This window comes from Rhea americana, unplaced genomic scaffold (assembly GCF_003343005.1).
Source record: "Rhea americana isolate MKP2758 unplaced genomic scaffold, rheAme1 scaffold_46, whole genome shotgun sequence".
NCBI lineage: Eukaryota > Metazoa > Chordata > Aves > Rheiformes > Rheidae > Rhea > Rhea americana.
Genome location: NW_028186601.1, coordinates 1,290,562 through 1,310,926, shown reverse-complemented (window position 1 = coordinate 1,310,926; position 20,365 = coordinate 1,290,562). Strand labels below are relative to the sequence as shown.

The 20,365-nt window shown below is 38.8% G+C and overlaps 1 protein-coding gene across 15 annotated transcripts in view; it reads left to right on the top strand.

Annotated features, from left to right (window-relative positions):
* DTNA (dystrobrevin alpha) overlaps positions 1-20,365 on the top strand; it is a 176,011-nt gene that overhangs the window by 143,748 nt on the left and 11,898 nt on the right. For 8 of the 15 annotated variants that reach the window (XR_014897192.1, XM_085316271.1, XM_085316270.1 and 5 more), the window contains 6 exons: positions 4,665-4,752; positions 7,337-7,434; positions 8,822-8,935; positions 12,887-12,983; positions 14,406-14,423; positions 18,069-18,228. Coding sequence is in view for 14 of the 15 variants with exons in the window: in XM_085316271.1 (XP_085172397.1) it covers positions 4,665-4,752; positions 7,337-7,434; positions 8,822-8,935; positions 12,887-12,983; positions 14,406-14,423; positions 18,069-18,228 (575 nt within the window). In the remaining variant the exon portion in view is untranslated. Of the gene's footprint in view, positions 1-4,661; positions 4,753-7,336; positions 7,435-8,821; positions 8,936-12,886; positions 12,984-14,405; positions 14,424-18,068; positions 18,229-20,365 lie in introns of all 15 variants that reach the window. The other 7 variants (XM_085316272.1, XM_085316267.1, XM_085316278.1 and 4 more) reach the window with 3 other exon arrangements.

Genomic DNA, 20,365 nt, shown 5'->3' with positions numbered 1-20,365 from the left:
TCTTGTAACTATGTACAAGGGAGAGAAGAGTCTGCGTTTTGTTCAGGATCTGCTTCTCTATTCTGTGTCCCACTGGAATTTGCCAGTAGGGAAAAAGAAGACAAGACTAGTTTTTGGTGAGGAAAATGAAAACTGGTTCTTCCAAATGAAACCATTTTGAAGGGGAACTTCTTTCCTCATGCAGCTCTACCAGAACACAGATTTATTCAGTATTATTTACACAGTGGCTGTGAAATCAAGCAAATGGGGCATATGTTTAGACCCACTACGACTGAACAGGACAGGAAGCCGCTACCTCTAGGTCAGCTTTGACAGGGAGAAGAGAAGGTGGCTTTTCCTCCTCTAAGTGACTTTAGATGGTTGTTCAGAGGCCAGCAAAAACTGGACCTGGTTTAGAGGTGTGTTCTGATGTGAGGCTACTGCTGCCATATCCAGGATTCATTTAGCTTTGGAGAGGAGCACCGGTTGAGTCCCTCTGTGCGTGAGGCCCTCATCTTTACCACCTCCCTTCTCTAAATTTTATCCAAAATAGCTCAACCAGTTCTGCAGTAACTTGATTCTGAAACAAGAAGTACAAGTCTTCCCTTGCATCCCTCACAGGCTAATAAGTTCTCCTGTGAGCTATTTTAAGATCCAGTACTGCAGGTGAAATTTAGAAACAAGAAGAAGACTTACTTCATTATTTTTAGTAAATATATGGGCTAAAAAAGTAACCTTTATCCAGATGTTTTCGTTGCTGTATTATTAAATATTGTTTTGTCATATAAGACCAATATTGATATTGAATTTAGTTTAGTTTTAATATCTAGTTTTTATAAAAGGCTATTTTTATTTGCAAATTGATTTCTTTTCATTCATTTGTGTTAGAAACTTTACCTGCTTTTCAATATTAATTCCACCTATTTCAGTTTTGTTCTTTTCAGCTGCAGAAATACATAAGAGTAGGGTATTATTTTCATTCAGTAGAAAGTTGATTTCTGACTTTCGGAGGAATTTTAGTATACTGTGAAGAAGAGGAGTGAGTCATATTTCTGTACTATAGAAGTACTGTGCTGTTCCATGTTATTTTATAAGATATCAGTTTATTAAGGGAGAATGTACAATACCTAAGTTAGCTAGGAAGGCTGCTCTGTCTTTTAGCTAGCTGTAGAGAAAGCAACACTTTTCTGTGGGACAGCTTAGAGTCTAAGTCTAAGTCTAACATATGCTTCAAAATACCTGAGAGAATAGATTTCTATTCTGAGTCTGCTCTTGAGAGAGGGAAAGAATTCAGACTGACCACAGAAGAACATCAAAACCATTTTAAAAATGTCTCAGATAATAAACAATCCCCAGTATGCATTTGGCAGGTTGATGTAGTTCAGACATTGTACTTACAGCCTTGACGCTTAGAAATCTATGCTTTTTTGGTCACTATTTTTCATAATAAATTCATAATAAATTACGCATTTATTTATAAATTAAATTAAATGTTGAATTCTGTAGAAAAGAGCATATCAGGAAGGCCACACAGTTTAATTTTATGAAAAACTGGCATTTCTGAGACATTTCTAACCAATATTGACATAATTTTAAGAACATCAAGGAACAGCCATGCCACTATTGCAGGGCACCTGTTGCATGGGCTAATTTAACACATATAAAGCATAAGAAGCTCCTCTGGTGCTCCTCCTTACTTCACAGGCTGACATATTTTTGGTCCTTTGCCTGCAGCCTTTAAGATCCATTTTTTGTGCCTTTGGACTGTAAGATATTACACAGTTGAGCTAAAGACTAAAAAAGGAAGCTTTATACCCTATTGTACAGGGTATGATATTGGACATCTCCTCTGCATCTGAATGATAATAATTATTAGCAGTTATTATAACGTCTTTAAAGAAATGGTCACTAATGGAGAAGCAGCGTTAAAACAGTTATTTAACTTTTTTAAAAAAATAATGATCAGAAGCAGAATATTTAAACACTTTGATTGTGAAATGCAGAATCTCTTTCAGAAAGGTGCCCTCTTTTGAGGGTCCCAAATCCTTTACACATATTTACAGTATTTAAAAACATGCATGTATTTCACTTCATTTGTCCATAAAGTTGCTGAGGTAAAACAGAAGTGAATTATGGCAAATTAGAGCTCTGAAACATAAAAATCCGGCGTTCAAGGCTAATGCTGTTGCACATACCTCTGTGCTTAGTGATCACATATAATAGGTACATTCCAGATTTAAATTTATCTCAGACATTGCAGTCTAATTTACAGAACTTTGTGACCAGTGATTTGTGACATTCACACACTGAAATAGATGTAGATCTATTTTACAGCATTCACCTACAACAGATGTAAATCAAAGGCATTAAACAGCAAATACAGGGATCATAAGAGTCAAAAGGCTGTGGTGGATTGATTCATTCAATAAAGTCATTGCTTCAGGGTTTAACTCAGATCTCAGAACTACTTTGCAGCTTGCTGATACACCAACAAGTGGAGACATATTCCATTATTTTTCCAAGGTGGATAATATGGTTGCACATTGCTGTAACAATGAGAATTGATGCTGAATGCTTGCTACTTTCACAGCCCTCTGTTAGAATAAGATGTCTTAGTTATTAAGGAAAAATGAAAAATGAATTATATTGTTATGAAATTAATCCATATTAACCAGTTTACATAATTTTGTATGTCTAGGAGTTGCTTCTCCCTCTCCTTCTCTCCTCATGTCAGAAAGGTAGGCTGGGATATGTGAGAAACACAGCTGGTTTTAAATTTGAAAAGTTTAGAAAACCACTTTTAGGTTGAGTCTTTTCAGAAAGTAAATTGTTTGTATGTTGTCTTCCTATTAAAGTCTGAGTAACAGTAGAATCAAGCTGTATATGTAACAAAATACATTACACATAACCAAAACTAAACAAGTAGTGCTTATCTTCCACCAGAAGCCTTATGCAGAGCCTGCCTCGCAAGCTTGGCTTACAATGAACGCCGCTGTGCCTGACTTTTCACAGCTTGGGCAAATTTCTAAACTTTGTATTGTGGTCTCACCGGTTATCAACAGAGTGAGAAGACTTATTTTGTCTCTTTTCCATTATCCCAGCATGACTGAGACAAATCCACATGACTCCCAACCTTAGTTTAATGATCAGTGAATATCAACCACTATACATCTTTCAAATAAAACTTCTAAATCCCAGCAGACTTAATCAAGCCAACCAAAAGCTGCACACTGTAGTTCCCTGAGGTACCTGAGAATATGAACTCACTGAGAATTTTTCAAGAAATGCTTTCTTTTCCTTTGAAAGATATTGATTCTTGAAAAGCAGAACTTTTTGCACGGAAATATTTTTCAATGCTGTTTTCATCTGGAAAGCTTTTCAGGTTCAAGACACAATTTCTGGCAAGGCTTAGAATCTAAGATGCCCAAGTCCAAAACAACTCTTGTTTTGTGCACTCCTCTGAGAAGTGAACCTAGTTCTCCAGCCAGCAGACGCATGCCCTGATCGGCACATGGGTAGGGAGGTGTGTTTCTCTCACCCTGCGGCCAAGGCATCAAAACAATTTGAAGAAAAGAGGTCACTTACCTCTGGGACAGGCTGCCGTAGTATCTTATATGCCACACAATAAAACTTTCTTCTCACCTCTTATCAGGGACTTCTTTTTTAGTCTTGTATATACTGAAAGTAATGCAATGTGGGATTGTAAAGATGTTACCTAGGGTCAAGTAAGTCTTCTTCATACTCTTTTCTTTTCCTTTGTATTAGTTTTGGTAGTTCTTTGCAAACTTAAAAATATTTAGAAATAGTAAAAGTTCCCACTTTATTATCTTTTTCCTGCTCATCTGAAAAAAAATATAGCTTCTATTTATAATACAGACAACTGACAAGGGTTTAACCTGTAAAATTATTTGCCTTTGCTTTCTTAGAAAATAAAAAGTAATTAGTCGAAATATTTTAAAGTAATTTAGCATATTTCCTGTAAGTTCTTACTCTTTGTTAATATGTTTTTATTGAGATTCTACACACGATGAAAGCAGACTCCCTTCATAGATGTTAGTGAGTGCTAATAGATATTTGTATCCTGGTAGCACAGATTGACTCCAATCTAAAATCAGTGAAAGTTTGGGGTCACTGGTGTGCCATTTGGTGATTTTCTAAAATCTTACTCCTCAATATCTAGAAACCAAGAGTAAAAGAAAAAGACTGATTATAAATTCACAGATCATTGGTTCCAAACCTGTGGTCCACTAGGCTTTGGTAAGTGCCTCTCAGAGCTGTTCTAAATTTGTTTTCTGTTACAAATCTGACGAAGCTTCTTCTTTTGTCCACAAGAAGTGTTGAAGTTCACAACAAGCCATTTTCCAAAAAGTAATCGCTATTCTAGGTGATACAACAAAGCTGAGAAGTAAAATCAAATGCTGGTGGTCCTAAGCACACCTCTGTGGACGAAGGAGCCTGCCAGTTGCATGCTGCCTGCCCCTTACAGCTGATCCTACCAGAGAAATTCCTCACCCAAAGTGGTAACCCACTTTGCTTGGTCACCGTCTCTCGTTCTAAACATTTTGGCAGTATTTTTCTTCTGAATTCTGCACTGAGGGTGTGTGAACGGACAGTGTGGCAGAGTGATTGTCATTTCTGCTGTGCATTAACAAATCTTTCCTCCTTCCCACCCCGACACCAAGCAGCATGCTCGACAGTGCAAGTCGTCTGGATGAAGAGCATAAGCTGATCGCCAGGTATGCAGCAAGGCTGGCAGCAGAAACTTCTTCATCAGTAAGTGTTTTAATTAAAGGAAGGTACTTTCCTTCTGTATTGTTTCAGGGGCTTGACAAGATCAGGGAAATTATATCTGACAAGCCTGATTATTCGTGGATTGCTTTTGCCATCCTTTTCATCAGATTCTGTTATGCTTTACGACTAATACTTCCATGCAGGTCATTTAAACCAAAGAATCCGCATACTAATGCATATAATCTATACACTAATGTAAGGGTATTTAAACAATTACAGAAAAGGGAATCTGACATTTTGAACTCAAGACTGGAAAATATTAGCTGGACTAGCTTTGGTTAAAGGTTGATGATTTACTGCAGCAAAATAAAAAAGTGATGGTGAATCCATTTTACTCTTTAGTTCAAATATCAAAGCCACTAGGGCCCTAAGTGCTGAAGATTTTGAAGAATGAGCTTCAACAGGGTGACTGTAATGACCCACTGCATTAGCCCTGGCTCCCATTTTCATTTCAGAGCAATGATTATTCTCCTCTATGTATCCCAAGATAGAAGGCAATGACAGGCTAAAACCTCACTAACTATACTCAGGAATAAAGGAGAATGAAGCAGGAACATAATTGAAGTATATAAAATCTTAAATGGCATAAATAAGGTCAACCTACTTACCTTCCTTTCTATCTCAGCACATTTGATAGAACAAGGAACCATAAATGATAGCTAAGTGAAAAGCTGCCAGTCCCGAATGTCAGGAAGCATATTTTCACGATGAGATTTACGCTGTGGGGTCAATTGAAAGGGCAAAACTGGGCAGAACTGTTCATGTAAAAACACTGAATCACGTTCATCCCAGGTGAAGTCAGTGAGGATGAATCTGCTGCCGGTGCAGCCGTCTGTCCTGTAAGATTTCGCACTACCTGCAGCGGTGGGAGAAGAGAGCAGAGCACAGACTGTGATGGTCTTTCAGCCCATCTTTTTTCGGTCCCTTTCAGATGCATGACATAGCATGGCTCAGATTTGAAGCAACCTGCCAGTGGTTGTTTTGCCATTGAAGAACAGCAATTCCTTATGGAACTTAAATTCCCTATTAATAATGTCTCCAGGTAGAAACTGCAGTGTCCAGGATATCTAACATGTGTCCCTGATATGTGGGGAAACAGGAAATAGTATTTAAGCGCATTTTAAATAGATCTGGTTTGGAGTGATATTTTGAATTTTTCGCTGCCATCCAGCTACTCATTTTTTTCTATGCCTTTCAAATAAAATAGACCAAAAAAAGTGAAAGTTTCAGTTTACAGAATCTTTCAGGAGCACAAGACTGGTATCACAGTTTTGGAAAGCCACATTAATAGCAGAGTGGAAATTTTAAAAGCTTTCCTGGCAGTCATTCTGTTTCTTGAGGAACCAAATGTGTTAATAACACTGTGCCTTTGGGATAAAGATTCTGTTTTCCTCTTTATCAGCTGTTACATCCATTAGTGTGGATGTGTTTTTTGTATTCTCTTTCTTGATGGCCAGAATGTTAATGAGAAAATGTACAGGTAGCAGAAAAATTAGTAAGTGATTGCAGACACACATTTCCCCCCAGGGCTAGTCTTAGTACTAACAAAGTTTGGCACTGAGATGTCTAGTCTTACCTTTTGATGGTCAGCTCCTGCAAGGTGCTGCCTCCAAGGGGGTGCTTGGCATCACTTAAAATTGGGCTCCACAGTAACACTTCATAGTTTTCTGAAAGATAGAAACATTTCCATTTTTGGCAGGTCATGGTAATAACTCAACAGAGTACTTTTTGAATTTCTGATTCTTCCATGCTAGAGTTAAGAATATGTGGATCTCTTTAATACTTATGAAACCCTAGATGTCTTTTGAATTCTGGAACTACATTGTCGTTGATAAAATGCTGAAATATAGGAGTGTGAACAAACAAACCAATATTTTATTGCTGATAAACAGGACAAATAGAGTAGTCCAGTAAAGTTGTAGTGAGTTCTGCCTAGTTTGGTAAGAAATAATTTAATTGCCACTTCACTTTATTGAAACAAAAAAGGTTCTCTTGTGTCTTCAGGACTGGAGAAGAGCTTTACTGAAAGTATCATCAGAGCGTATAGGAGAGCCTGGGTGTGCCAAGCAACCAGACTGAAATCTAAATACAAAAGCTTTCAGACTGAAAGTACAATCATACTTTCAAAGGGAGGGAGAATCACTGAAGTGGAAACACCTTTTTTTTTGGGGGGGGGGGGGGGGCGGAAGCTTTTGCTTCACTGTTCCCCTCTTGTCTGCAGCATCAGAATTAAGAGCCATTAACTGCAGTTGCTAGCAAGGGTGCCATTGCCTGGGTGTTCAGGCAGATGGGGTTAGGCACTTCTACAGCTGGTTCATGGAAAGCTCCTTCAGGCAGCAATGAATGACAGGATGGTAAATACAGTCTTATTTACTCTAGCACTTACACTGCTCTTACTAGCAATGGAGCTGTACTGGTATAAGCCACAACGTGGATGATCCTTTTTTAGTGTAGGCAAGTTTGGTATTGCATTTTCTGTAAGCGGGTTTCATGGAACGGGTTTAGTTGAACTCCTAGGTGTATGCTAGTTATTCCTTTCTCAGTGCAGCCTTCTCTTTCACAACAGCAGCAGGGACAGCAGAGAGGAGCCTCAGATATCTCTTTCACCATTGATGCAAATAAGCAACAAAGGCAGCTGATTGCAGAGCTTGAAAACAAAAACCGGTAAGCATCCGCCAAGTGCCTGGTTTTGTTCAGTCCCATCTGTTCCACATGTTTATCTGTTTTTAACACTTTTTATCTCCTACTTCTGTACGATTTACATACATACACACATGCATATGCACAGGGCACGAAAATAGCCACAGAATAGGCTTTAAGGCTTTAAGGTCCATAAGCAGTCTGTGTTTTAAATAGTACTATTAAATGCTATGATATAATCATTGATACTTTCCTGTTTTCAGCAGCTATTTGTTCAGTTAAAAAAGTCCTATTTCTAAAGCAGATTAACTAAGTTGAATCCTCTGTCGAACTGTAACATGAAATAATATAAAGATCTGTCATACTGATAATATTACATTCCTCTGCTTTTATTTTTGAAGAAGATGATTAAAGCTCTCCAGAATACAATCTGTCTGAGAAAAATAGGATTCTTTTTTGCAAAAAGATTAGCAGTAAGTTAGACTACTGATCAAATCAGAAACTAGGTACAGAGGTAGCTGACACTAGGAGTGCTGGGGAGAAATAGCCTGGCCACCCAAAAGAGGAGATCCCCATGCCTTCGTCGGTGTCTGTGGAGTGACACCCGTTTGTAATCAGCAGAGGATCTGGCCTTAGGTCTCAGACTGCCTGATGTCATGAAATGTGTGATGACAGAACTCTGTTTTTACTGCTGGACTGTGAAATACAGGACAACCCAAACCAGATGGTTTCCTAGTCCAAACTGCACTGCTTTCTGTCACAGTGTAATGATCCATAGCCTCCACTCTTGCTTTGTCATTATAGTTGGAGTCCTACTCCTGGCCACCTAATAGCCAACACATTGTGAAGAAGAGAAAAAAAAAATCACAAAGGTTTCAACCTTCTGCTGTGAAGCCTTATACTATAGTTCTGACAGCACTCCCATGATGGGAATTCACTCATAACAAGCCCTATTAAAGTATTTCTCCATTAATTGCTGATCACTCTCTAATCTTTAGTTACACTAGAAGTATTTTTTTCAGTGCAAAATATTTTTTCTGATACTGAAGATCATCCAGTTATTATTCTAGTTTTTGTTAAATTCATGTGGTGCTTGAAATAATCCTGAGAAGGAATTAGAATTATGGAGTTATTTAACTAAGCATGTAGCTATTTCATGTCTACCTCTGATTTTGGGGATCTTGAAGAAATGTTTCCCTTTTGTGGTTAAGTTCTAAAAGTTTATTTTAAAAGTATCCAGAAAACTATCCATGTTGAGAGCTTCACTAAACTTTTTCTCAGTTAGAGCCCAGTCATTATATCCATATTGGTGAAGAGCTACATACAGTCACATTTGTTCTTCTTGCAATGTGCAGACAGCTGGTTTCCTGGAAATGTGCTGACCTGTAGTCTTCTTTTTCTCCTCCCCAAGAGAAATCCTACAGGAGATCCAGAGGCTGCGACTTGAACATGAGCAGGCATCTCAGCCCACACCAGAGAAGGCACAACAAAATCCCACTCTCCTTGCAGAGCTCCGGCTCCTGAGGTAAGCACACAGCAGTAATACCATCAGGAATTCCTGGGGCCAGACATTTAACAGTAAGGGAAGAAATATGAGACAACCCTGACTTAAAGTTTGAGGGCTTTTTAAGTAAATAGAGCAATGTGCATTTTTTTCCCCATTTCAGTGCAGGCTGTAGTCATGAAAATAATTAAGCTTATGCTTTAAACAGCATGCATGAGGAATCTCACATATGACTCATCTACATTAAATCAAGCAGCTCAGCTGGTTAGAGTGTGGTGCTGCTAATGCCAAGGTCGCGGGTTCAATCCCCGTATGGGCTACGCTGAGGATTGGACTAGATGATCTCCAGAGACTCTTCCAACCTTACCGTTCTATGATGATGACGACGAAGCATGTGTATTAGTGTTTGCAGAGTTAGGCCCTCAGGTCATTTGGAGTAGATCCCCACAGCTATGTCCAAATATCATTAATTACATGGGGAAAAAACTATTATTCTCTCAGAACAAATGCTTCTACAAAGACTTCTCATTTATGCGACTGTATATACAGAGTTACATGAAAATGCAGCTAGAACTAGACATTACATTTTTGGAAAATTCCCTCATGTGTTGAACTCTAAGAAGAGGTCAGTCTTCCTAAACCAGGCTCCAGGATTATACTCCATGTCATGTCAGAAGTGAGGAATTATACCATTTGCAGCAGCTGAAAATTTATAGATTTATTTCTTTAATTGTCTCAAGCTGAAAACATTGATATGTGTGTGTGTGCATGGTAATTAGGATACTCTAAATAGATATACTAATTGCTATGTATATTGCATTGAAGGAAAACAATAGTTGGCCCAGATTTGTAGGCTTCCTGGAAGTCACGAAGTTCTGTGTAGTGAGAGCCAGACTGAGAATGCAGTAACAACCATTCAAAAATGCTTTGCATATATAAAGAATAGAGTATAAATACATTCTTTCTAGCAAAATAATGTTAGATTAAATTTTATCCCTCCATACCTCCCTCCAGCATAGGGCTACAAAGATGATTAGGGGACTGAAGCATCTCTCTTATGAGGAACGGCTGCGAGAGCTGGGCCTCTTCAGCCTGGGGAAGAGAAGCCTGAGGGGGGATCTTATCAATGTGTACAAGTACCTGAAGGGAGGGTGTCAAGGGGATGGGGCCAGACTCTTTTCAGTTGTCCTGTGTGACAGGACAAGAGGCGATGGGCACAAAGAGAACCACAGGAAGCTCTGCCTGACCGTGAGGGGGAATTTCTTCCCTGTGAGAGTGACGGAGCACTGGAGCAGGTTGCCCCGAGAGGTTGTGGAGTCTCCTACTCTGGAGATCTTCAAGGTCCGCCTGGACATGATCCTGTGCAATGTGCTCTAGGTGACCCTGCTTGAGCAGAGGAGTTGGACTAGATGATCTCCAGAGGCCCCTTCCAACCTCAACCGTTCTGTGATTCTGTGATTCATACAGCTGTTTTCTCATGAGAAAACTAAAGAAATTTTTTGGCCACATAGGTACTTCTTTCTCTCACAAATAGTATTTTATGTGGCTAAGTCATAATTGAAGGAAATTACTGTAAGAAACTGTGGTAAAGTCAAATACTGTATGATTGTACTGTTGAGTTTTACACACGCTATAATATTTTCCTGTTTCGCAAATAATTACTTTTGCTATGCAGTCTGAAGCCAAATTAGCTTCTTCCTTTATATGAGTGATTTTAGTATGTAATTAATCCTAGATACCTACAGGCAAGTGACATTCTGTGAGAGCTGAAGACATAAAACTGAATGCAATGCATAAACTGTTTAAACTATATTATTCCTGTAGCGCCTTCTGTGCATCAAGCCTGAAATCTATTTTAAGCAGGTTTAAGAGATAAGTTTTCTATGTAGTTGAAAAATAAATTTATTATCTCTAAAAAAATCAGATGATTGCACAGTGCTAGTGGCTTGACTACTTAATTTTCCCTCCTTTCAGATTGTTGCACATCTTAAAAGCATAATAACCTTATTTAAATTTACTGACATAGGATGTCCCTAGGGCACTGATGCTGAGTTCCTCAATTATGATGTCTTTTCTGATTTAATATGCAGTATCAGACACGGCAAAAAACTTTTAATCTGTGGACTTGTGCTGCTTTGCATACCATCCAAAATGTTCCCCAGTTGAAAGTTATAAGATTTTATTTTGATTTACTGTGGAATTCTGCCAAAATCTAAAATTACTGTACACTTAAGGTGTCCTGGGGCTGTTCATAACATTTGTAGAACAGCAGAACTTCACAAAACCCAAAGGTGACACTGATACATATCAGTTAACCCACTGATTTGGGGGCTTGAAGCAATTAGGAGATTAGCTTTTTTTAGTTCATATAATATTAAAGAAATGCTGGGATCTGTAAATTATTTTGTGGGTGCCTGTACTAGCATCTCTCACTAGAGGCGGTACTGTTGCAGATGCTGAAATGAGTTTCTGAACATTACAATCCTTCACATTACTAGTGCTGTCCTTCAGACTGGTTGCAAAGCCCATTACTTCTAAGGACTTGGTCTGGAGTACCAGTGGAGGAAAAAAAAAAAAAAAAAAGAGAGAGAGAGAGAGAGAGAGAGAGAGAGAGAGAAGTGGCCTCTAAATTATGTACAGAATGAATACTTCCCTATAGAATGAATCTAAACCCTACAGAGATATGTACGAGGACCTACGACTTTAAATTACAGGAGTAATGGATTATATTTTTATCACCACTTTCTTAAACTCAGTTGCCTTTGTACAATTCACAGTATTTCCCACCATTAAGCGCTCAGAAAAGAAAATCCAGCCCACACAGTTTGTAGCAGAAAGAAGATTAGCCCTCCAGAAGAGTAAATTCAGCCTGGCAGTGTTAATATCTGATCCTAATATATAGGTGAGAGATAGCAAACATGAGCTATCATGTAGAAGTCAGTGATGTTTATGAGTAACTACTCACACAACCTACATAGAAGGCTCAAAATCATGGTTTCATATTTACTTAAATATAGGAAACATATTTAGTATTGTGATTTTGGTTCTCTTTCATCTGGGAGAGAAAAAAGTGTCATATTTTACAGGTAGTACAAGATTCATGACATGGTATTTTTATGATATATGTAACACAGTACTGTATAAAAAAATACCCAATACGTACATTTTTCAACAGTAATACTGCTAATTATATCACAGCTCCCAGGAGACAACAATTATATTTAGCATTCTTTTGGAAACCTCTCCTACAATTCAGCGATGGTTCACAATATGCAAGCCAGGGCAGAGCTGTACCCCACCTGGTACTCCTCCAGTGCCCTGGAGGTGTGCAGAAGCAAAGCTATTCCCATTTATGTGGACACAAACTGGCTGTCGCACTTGGAGTCGATCAGTATTCACACTGGTCCAGCACTGGCCTTGGAGTCCAAAGAGCTATCTTCAACCAGTTATAGCTCCACTAAGTGATAGCCTTCCTCCAGCTTTTGGAGAGAAAAGAAACAATGCAGATCACTGTGGTATCCTGGCTGAATTTCTGAACTTTCTTGGCTTCTCTGATATCTTGCTGTAACTTCTTGTCCTTTAGGGCATCATTTTTGTATTTTTCTGACAATTAGTGAGTTGGTTATTGACTAGAGAGATTCAAAGACAAAAAATGAAATCACTATCAGGCATTCCCACAAGAGAAGATATACCCAGATTTGTCTGAACCTCATCTGCTGTTTGGAGAAGAGTATGTGTCAGTGTCCATCCTTTCCCTCATCACTATACTTTGTTCTCTAAATATTCTTAATAGGAGAGAATGTACTCGCTTTCATGTAGCCTCACTTTCTAGGCACTATGCTGAATTCAAAGAAAGGGTTTGCTCTCCTGCAGTCAGTAGGTACTACCTCACATTAGCACTGGGGAAACGATGTAAAGTTCAAAGGCTGACATTATGAGAGATAGGCTCTGATCCTAAATCTTATTTCTCAGACAGAGGAAGGATGAACTGGAACAGAGGATGTCTGCTCTCCAGGAAAGTCGGAGAGAGCTTATGGTTCAGTTAGAAGGCCTCATGAAACTACTGAAGGTAAGGACCTCTGCTTCACGTTAACAAGGAAAAAAGGCACAGCTGAGCAAGAGAAGGGAGGGAAAAGGGCTGACAACAACATTAATCAGAACTTGACTATTTCCTGCCATAAAAGTTGACTTTGTTTCCTCCCCTTTCTATCTTTCACTTTAGTCTTTAATTTCAGGGATTTCAAATGATAGTCATGATTATATTGTTACTGTAGTAACACCACATCATCATTGTCATCTACTGCTAAGTGACTGGAACAGTAGAGAGAGACTCAGTACTACTGAAGAATTAATACAGTTCTTTGAATGATGTGGTGCAACATGACATACGATCCTGTTTTGCTCATTTGCAGAAAGATACAGCAGCATCTCTGGATTTCAGGCCAGTAGTCTCTGGATCAGCCATTCAACAATGTCCAAAACCAGAATGTTTTGTGGCAGGTCCAGTTTCAGATGCTTTTATAATTTTCTCTCTTGAAGACATCCAATACGTAACAAATGTATGAGAAAAGAACAGAATGACAAGTAAGATGAGATGCCTCAGAAAAAACAGCTTAGTGCCCAAGCTGGCAGTACATAACTGTTTTTACTAGTTCCTTTAACTTTTCCTCTTTTGTTGCTAATTCTGTCAGACGTGATCTGACAATCACATCTGACTATCTAACCTTGGCTTTGCCAGTAATACTTTGCTGTTTTCTTAAATACAGAAGCAAGTCCATGTTAAAAAGATGAATCACACCTTTGCAAAGCATCTCATTTAAAAATTGGAAATCTCAAAAAGTATCTATATTTTTAAGACAGGACTAGGGTAAGATGGAAAATGTATTTTTATTTGCAAAGTTTTACCCCATTTTGACTGATGTGCCTCAGAACAGATGATGCCAGAAATTCACACTGGAAGAAACAGCTCTGAATAGCATGAGTGTTTTGTTTTAGGCCATCCCAGATAAAATATGCCTGGTAATGCAGTGAAATTGGCAGGAGCAGAAAGAATTTCACTGAAATACATTAAGCAACCCCTGTTTGCATCGAAGGATGAGTTTGGCCCCTATGTCATTTGCATCTCCCCAGAGTCAGCCTTCAGCAGGCCCCTGAGCAGCAGAGCCAACCAAGTGGGCAGCAGAGTCTCAGGAGCTAGAAGTAGCCAGAATGCTTTTCCCTCTACCTAGAAAATGCTGTGGTGCTACAACTAGGGGTCAGGGCAGTGTGCTGCATTGCACTGACTGGACAAAGAATTTCTGGTAGGAAATTGTACAAGCTTTCTGCACACTTTGTACAGTTCTGGCATTTCGGAGTGGCCAGAGCTGTAGCCTGGACCCGTATTTTCAACTATCTCAATTTTAACTTCACCCTCTGTGCAAGTCTGCCTTTCTTCTTCTACTCTTCACTTACATCCTGGCTAATCTACTCTGCTGATCCTCTTTCCCTTTAGGAAGAAGAATTGAAACAGGTAATAGGTTACCTGCTTATAGGAGATGTCACTAACTCTTAAGTGTGATTGTATTCCTGTGATTTATTTTACTACCTTTGCTTGAAATGTGTGCATCCTCTTCAGACCAAAATTTATATTCTGCACTTCTTTCACATATTATTTTCAAGTATTTTGGATTTCACAATTAAAGATTGCTACCTCCTGGTTTCATCAGTAGAAGCACAGTCAAAAATCTGATATATTCTGTCTATGTGGTAGAGCATTTTTAGGTAATGATCAACTTCATAAAAACTAGCAATTTGGCTAATTTTTGAAAAGCATCAATCAGTCTGTTGAAGCAGGAAAACGTGACCAAACAGCACCTCTGTATAAGGTCTGTCTTTCTGGCTCTGCATAATAGCGTTAAAAGACCTTCTATTTGCAAAAGAGAGTCCCTAACATGACAAGAGTTTCCATATCTTACAAAATAGTCACTGGACATTACTAAGTGAAAGTACATTTTAAGGCTATTATGAGATACCAGTTTTCCCCCACAGAGTAATAGTCTCACCAAATACCGAGTGATGATGCTAAGGAATTACTCCCAGAATTTCCATGAAATGATCCCCTTTAAACTATACCATTTCACAATCTGTTGAAAGATAAAAAATTAAATTAATTTCTGGAGGAATTTGATTGGAGTGAGCAGTCTGGCAATTCATTTAATACTTATGAACTTTCTATTTCTCTGCTGCCCTTTCTCGAGAAAGGGTAATGAGGACATTATGTGTACGTGTAAGGTCCTTAATGTGTTCAGGCTATGGGATGGACTTTCCCAATATGTCATCCCTCTACAATTCCAGCAGAGGGAGCAATCATCTAAAACTCCTGTAATGCAATTCAAGCAATTTATTCTAAGCATTTCATGAAAATTGATAATGATAAACCTTTTGCTTACTAGCAGGGTTAATTAAAAACCTTTAGCATGTTGACTAGGGATAGTGAATTAAAAAAATACATTAAGTCTTCCTAAAAGACACTAGAACATTGACAGCTGCAACCAATTAAAATATAAAAGCTGAAGTTTTATTTCTGCGCTGTTTGTCATCGCTTTCCCTTCCTCCCTTTTCAGCCTGCCTTAGTCCTCAGCTGGTGGGGCTAACTAAGTTTTGAGGCAATTTGATGCTTGATTTCTCTGCTGAGATTACCAAAGAGTTGCTTATTGCTGGTTATCCTAGCAGATTTTCAGGCACCTAACTCTAGTCCATGAAAACTGTGTTTCTCATGATTCCCAGTAAGCAGAAATCCAATTCTAATAAAATTCCATTCCCACCAACTTGGGTTGAATTGGATCTAGCTAAGCAAAATATAATAAAAGTGTTTACCTCTTTTAAATCAGTCATTCTCTAATATTTTCCTATTTCAACTTTATTTTCATTGATTGTGTCCAATATTGCACAAATAATATAAAAACAAGAAGTTTTTAACTGGATAAGGGAATCCAAATGTTTCCTTTCTCTGTGCTTCCCAAACAGTTTGTTCAAATATGGAAAGCTACAGATAAGAGAGCATTGTTTATCATAAACACAAGATGTCAAGCATAACTATAAAGTAGACTCAACACTAAGCACTGGTGAACAGTTTTTTACATTTCTCCTGTGGGAAAATTCCAGAGGAGAAATACTGGCAGGCATCCGTTATTTTTAGTAAATAAAATGCCCATTATGTAGTTCATTCCTTAAATATGACTTGGTTATAGAAACAAATTTAATCCATTTTTTTCTCCTCTTCTCTGAAAGTTCCCACTGTTGTTAGTGTTCCCTGGAACTGCCATCAAAGGCAAAGGGAAGCTGAGGAAAAAGGGCAAGAACTGGGAGCAAGAAGCTCTTCAGTTCACAGCTCTTCTATTTTGTGGAGGAGTTGGAGGCATGGCAGAAGATAGTTGTAGCTGCCAGATCTTCTACTCGATGTGCAGTGGGCACAACCTCCCAAGGCCTAGGGGCATCACCAGGTAGCTGCGTGCCCTGTCTCTGGGGGACCAGCATCACTCACCCAGCTGGAAGCAGACCAAGGGCAGCTGGATTCTCAGCTGGCCACCTCAGGGTTTGATTTCTCCAAGAGTAGATACAGAGGAGTGCAGAAACAGCAGAGCATCTGGCCCTAATATTTTCAACCTCTCTTTCATCCATCCTTTAAATGTTTTAAAGATGATCATTAAAAAAAAATGTAAGCATTAAATCCTCCATTCTCTTATCAGTACTGTGCTTATTTCTCATAAACCTATTTTGCCACTATATGTCTCCAGTGATAACATCTCTTAAGAAAGGGAAGTGAGGAGAAAAGAACAAATAGCTTAGTATTCTCATATATTATTTATCATTAGGGGCAGGATTTTTTAAAAATCTCAAAGAGCAATGCTGCACTCATTCTATAGTGGGCTGCTGTTGACCTTGTTAGAATAGATTCCCCAAATCAGATCTGGGCTGGGAATCAAAGGAAATGGCATGCAAAGAGTTAAGAAATCCTTCTGAATTCTCAAAATAAACATAGGGTGAGGGAAACACCAGCTTTAATGGCGTGGCCGTAACACCAGCCAGTGGAGTTATTCTTCACTGTAAACAAACAGGCGCACGTGTTCTAGTTTCTGTTTTAAAACTACTTAAGCCACTTCAGTCATTAGCCTGTACTGAACACAGATTTTCAGCCATGACAAGAGGTGTGTAGTTTAGTTTGTGTCAGAGAGTTTGTTTTTCCGTATGTAGACGCACATTCCAGGGGCTTTGAAGCAGTCAGGGAAAAGTGCACTGTCTCTTAGTAGCATTCATCCAGCTGCATTTGTAAAAAATATTATTTTGTAAAGTCTGTTTGAATTTCATCTAAGTGATACTAACCATGAGGTGCTAACAGCATGATGTTTTATATGACTGGTGTTAAAACATTTTCACTTCCAGCAGCTGAAGCCATAACAGGAATCTAAATTGTCCTATACCCATAGTTTTGGGTAGTGCCTGAGTATATCCTGTAGAGCAAAGAATTTAATAGGATATAATTTAGTAGTGGCTTAAAATCATTCTCTAACTCAGAAAAAAATCATTAAGCTATATTATTTAAGAATATCAGATTTTATGTGACTGAGAGGTTGCATGTACATTTTAAAACTTTATGGCATGAAGTTTTTCTTTAAGGCTGCAGAGGCTCAGGTATGAGTGCATAGATGAGCTAAAATGGAAGCATTTTGATTAAAGAGACTATTTCAGTTCCTTTCAGACCGAAAGCTGCTTCAGTGATAGCCTCTTTCCACTTCTCAAAGTCTGAATGATTTACTCTTTACCAAACGTACACATGAATTGGGGGAGTGGAAGAAGGAAGGAGTTGGGAGGGAGAAGGCCTATACTTTGGTATTTATTAATTTGGATTTTTTTTTAAGTTAGCTGTCTGACATTTTCCCAAGCTTCAAGAAAGTCAGATATAGATCTGTATTTTCTTACCTACTGTTATTTTCTATGCAACATTATTGCTGTCCTCTAGCCAACAACTAACTTCAGCAGATTCCTTTTAGCAAAATTAACATTACCCAACTGACCTACAATCAGCATGATGCCTTTGAGCTGAGGGATGGGTGACAAGGAGAGCAGGCCAAGTCTCTTGCAAAGACCTGTTTAACTATTTGTGATTGTTTTCCAGACCCAAGGGGCAGGCTCCCCTCGTTCCTCACCCAGCCACACTATCAGCCGACCTATTCCCATGCCCATCAGGTCTGCCTCCGCCTGCTCCACCCCGACTCATACACCTCAGGACTCACTGACCGGGGTGGGAGGAGATGTGCAGGAAGCCTTTGCACAAAGTAAGTTTCATTGGTAGCTTGCAAGTACTCAGAGACTGTTTTAACAATCCTTATTTCTTCTGGTTAATAACCTCATGAACTTGAGTTTCTGAGTTGCATAGAAAGAATAAACAGAATAAAAGAGAAAAAACAGCTGTGTTCTACCAATGAAAATCAACTTTGTCTGCCACCAGACTTTGCTCTCAAGGCGAGCAGGTAAGTGGAAACCATTTAGAGGCAGACAGTGATGCCGGCGAATGGATTTGGTGGTAATAGGGAATTTTGATGCAAGATGGTCAAAGCAATTATCAGTATTAGTCAGAAGATGAAGAATTGTTACTGACTTCAGCAAGGTGTTGTGAGTGTGTTTGTTTTTTAAAAAAGACTCTGCTAAAGAATAGATACTAGAATCATAGAATGCTTTTGATGGGAAGGTCATCACATCCAGCCTCCTGCTCCAAGAAAGCCAGCTTCAAAGTGAGATCAGATTGTTCAGGCTTTATCCAGCTGAGTTTTGAGCAGCTCCAAGCATGAATTTTCCACAGACCGTGTTCCAGTCTTTCACCACACTTCACTGCATAAATTTTTTGTCTTTGTATCTGACTGGAATTTCCTTTGATGTAACATGTGGCTGTTGTCCCTTCTCCTATGCTGCAAGTCTGTGAGAAGGGTCCAGCTAAATTAGACAGGACTCTAGTCTGGAAGTCTAGGTGAACGCTTCTTTAGCATTTCTAGAAAAATAACATAGACTGTATTGTGTTTCTCATTCCCCTTTCTACTCTTGTCAAGAAATGTTAAACTGTTTTGAATTACTAAGGCCATGAATTAAATAGTTACGTTGAATACAGAAGAAAGTAAATAGTCCATGAGACCTGAATGAGGAAATATTCCTTCTTTCTCTAAAATACTTTCTTCTAAAATATTTATATTGCTACAGTTCTTTTATTTGAGCAAATTTTTGCTCTATTTCACCATTACAAATCAAAATGTAAGTGGTGTTCTGGATGTCCTCTGCTGCAGTGGATGCATGTTTGTCCCCAAGAGCTCAGTTCTGCCTTCCCCTGCACCCTACCCTCATAGTTCCTAGCCCCAGCATACCAGGTTGCCGGATACTCTATTTGCTGTGAGAAAAGAAACAAACAAGAAACATTTTTCTTCTTTTTGCTGTGAAAAAATTAGAGGGGTAAAAATGTGAACCCTAATCCTTATGATATTGTAGAATACTTTCTTCCAGAACTAAGACTAAGAAAAATAATTTAGTGGTTACAATAAAATATCCATAAATAATACGTAACCTGCCTTAGGCAAATGTTCCTTAAGCACATAAATGTGTTCTGTTCAAGAGAAAAAGCAATTTAAAAAGGTACAGTGATCACATTGTAAAACTACTGCATTCAATAAATATCTAGCTTTATGTCGCTATTTCCCATATTCTCTGGTTAGCAAGGTCAAAACCAGAGAACTTGAAATCCGCCGTTCTGTCATGTGTTGACATACATCGTTGTGAGGGGGTGCGTGGGCTGAGAGATTACGTCTTCCTTGTGCCCTGTACCGACGGAGATCTGTCTATATACACATAACGCAGACCAGCCATGGTTAGAGCACGGTTTCTCTTGTTGTTCCTCTTCTTTCATAGTGCTTCACCAGTTCAAAGGTACAAAACTGAGAAGGCTCTAGGGAGGGAGAGGCTGCCTTGAGTGTGTGCGTGTGTGTGTGTGTATGCGTAAGAGAGAGATTAACTACTTCGAGCTATGTTCCAGGAATCATTTGCTAACTGTGCTATGTTGAAAAGAACCTCTTATGAGTTGCGGGCATTTTTAAAAATGTATAGTGTAACAGTCAGCCAGTTTTAAAGGATCTACAGCAGTCAAATCCTGCCACTTCCTGGGAAGACTCCACTCTAAAAGATTAGCGATTCTATGGGATACATAGATTTTTCAGCTACAATAGAAGCTGTGTTTGGGATTTGAGAGAGTTAAGCACCTATTACCCACAGTCCACTCCTAGGGAAGGATTATTGCACTCAGCTCACCAGAATCTTTCACGATTGATGGTTAAGGGAATATTGCCAGGTTCAGCAGGGAACCACTTCTAGATTATTAGAATGAGTTTAAAAGCAGCCTAGGGCTGTTTAGAGAAGGAATAGTGTTTCCTTTAT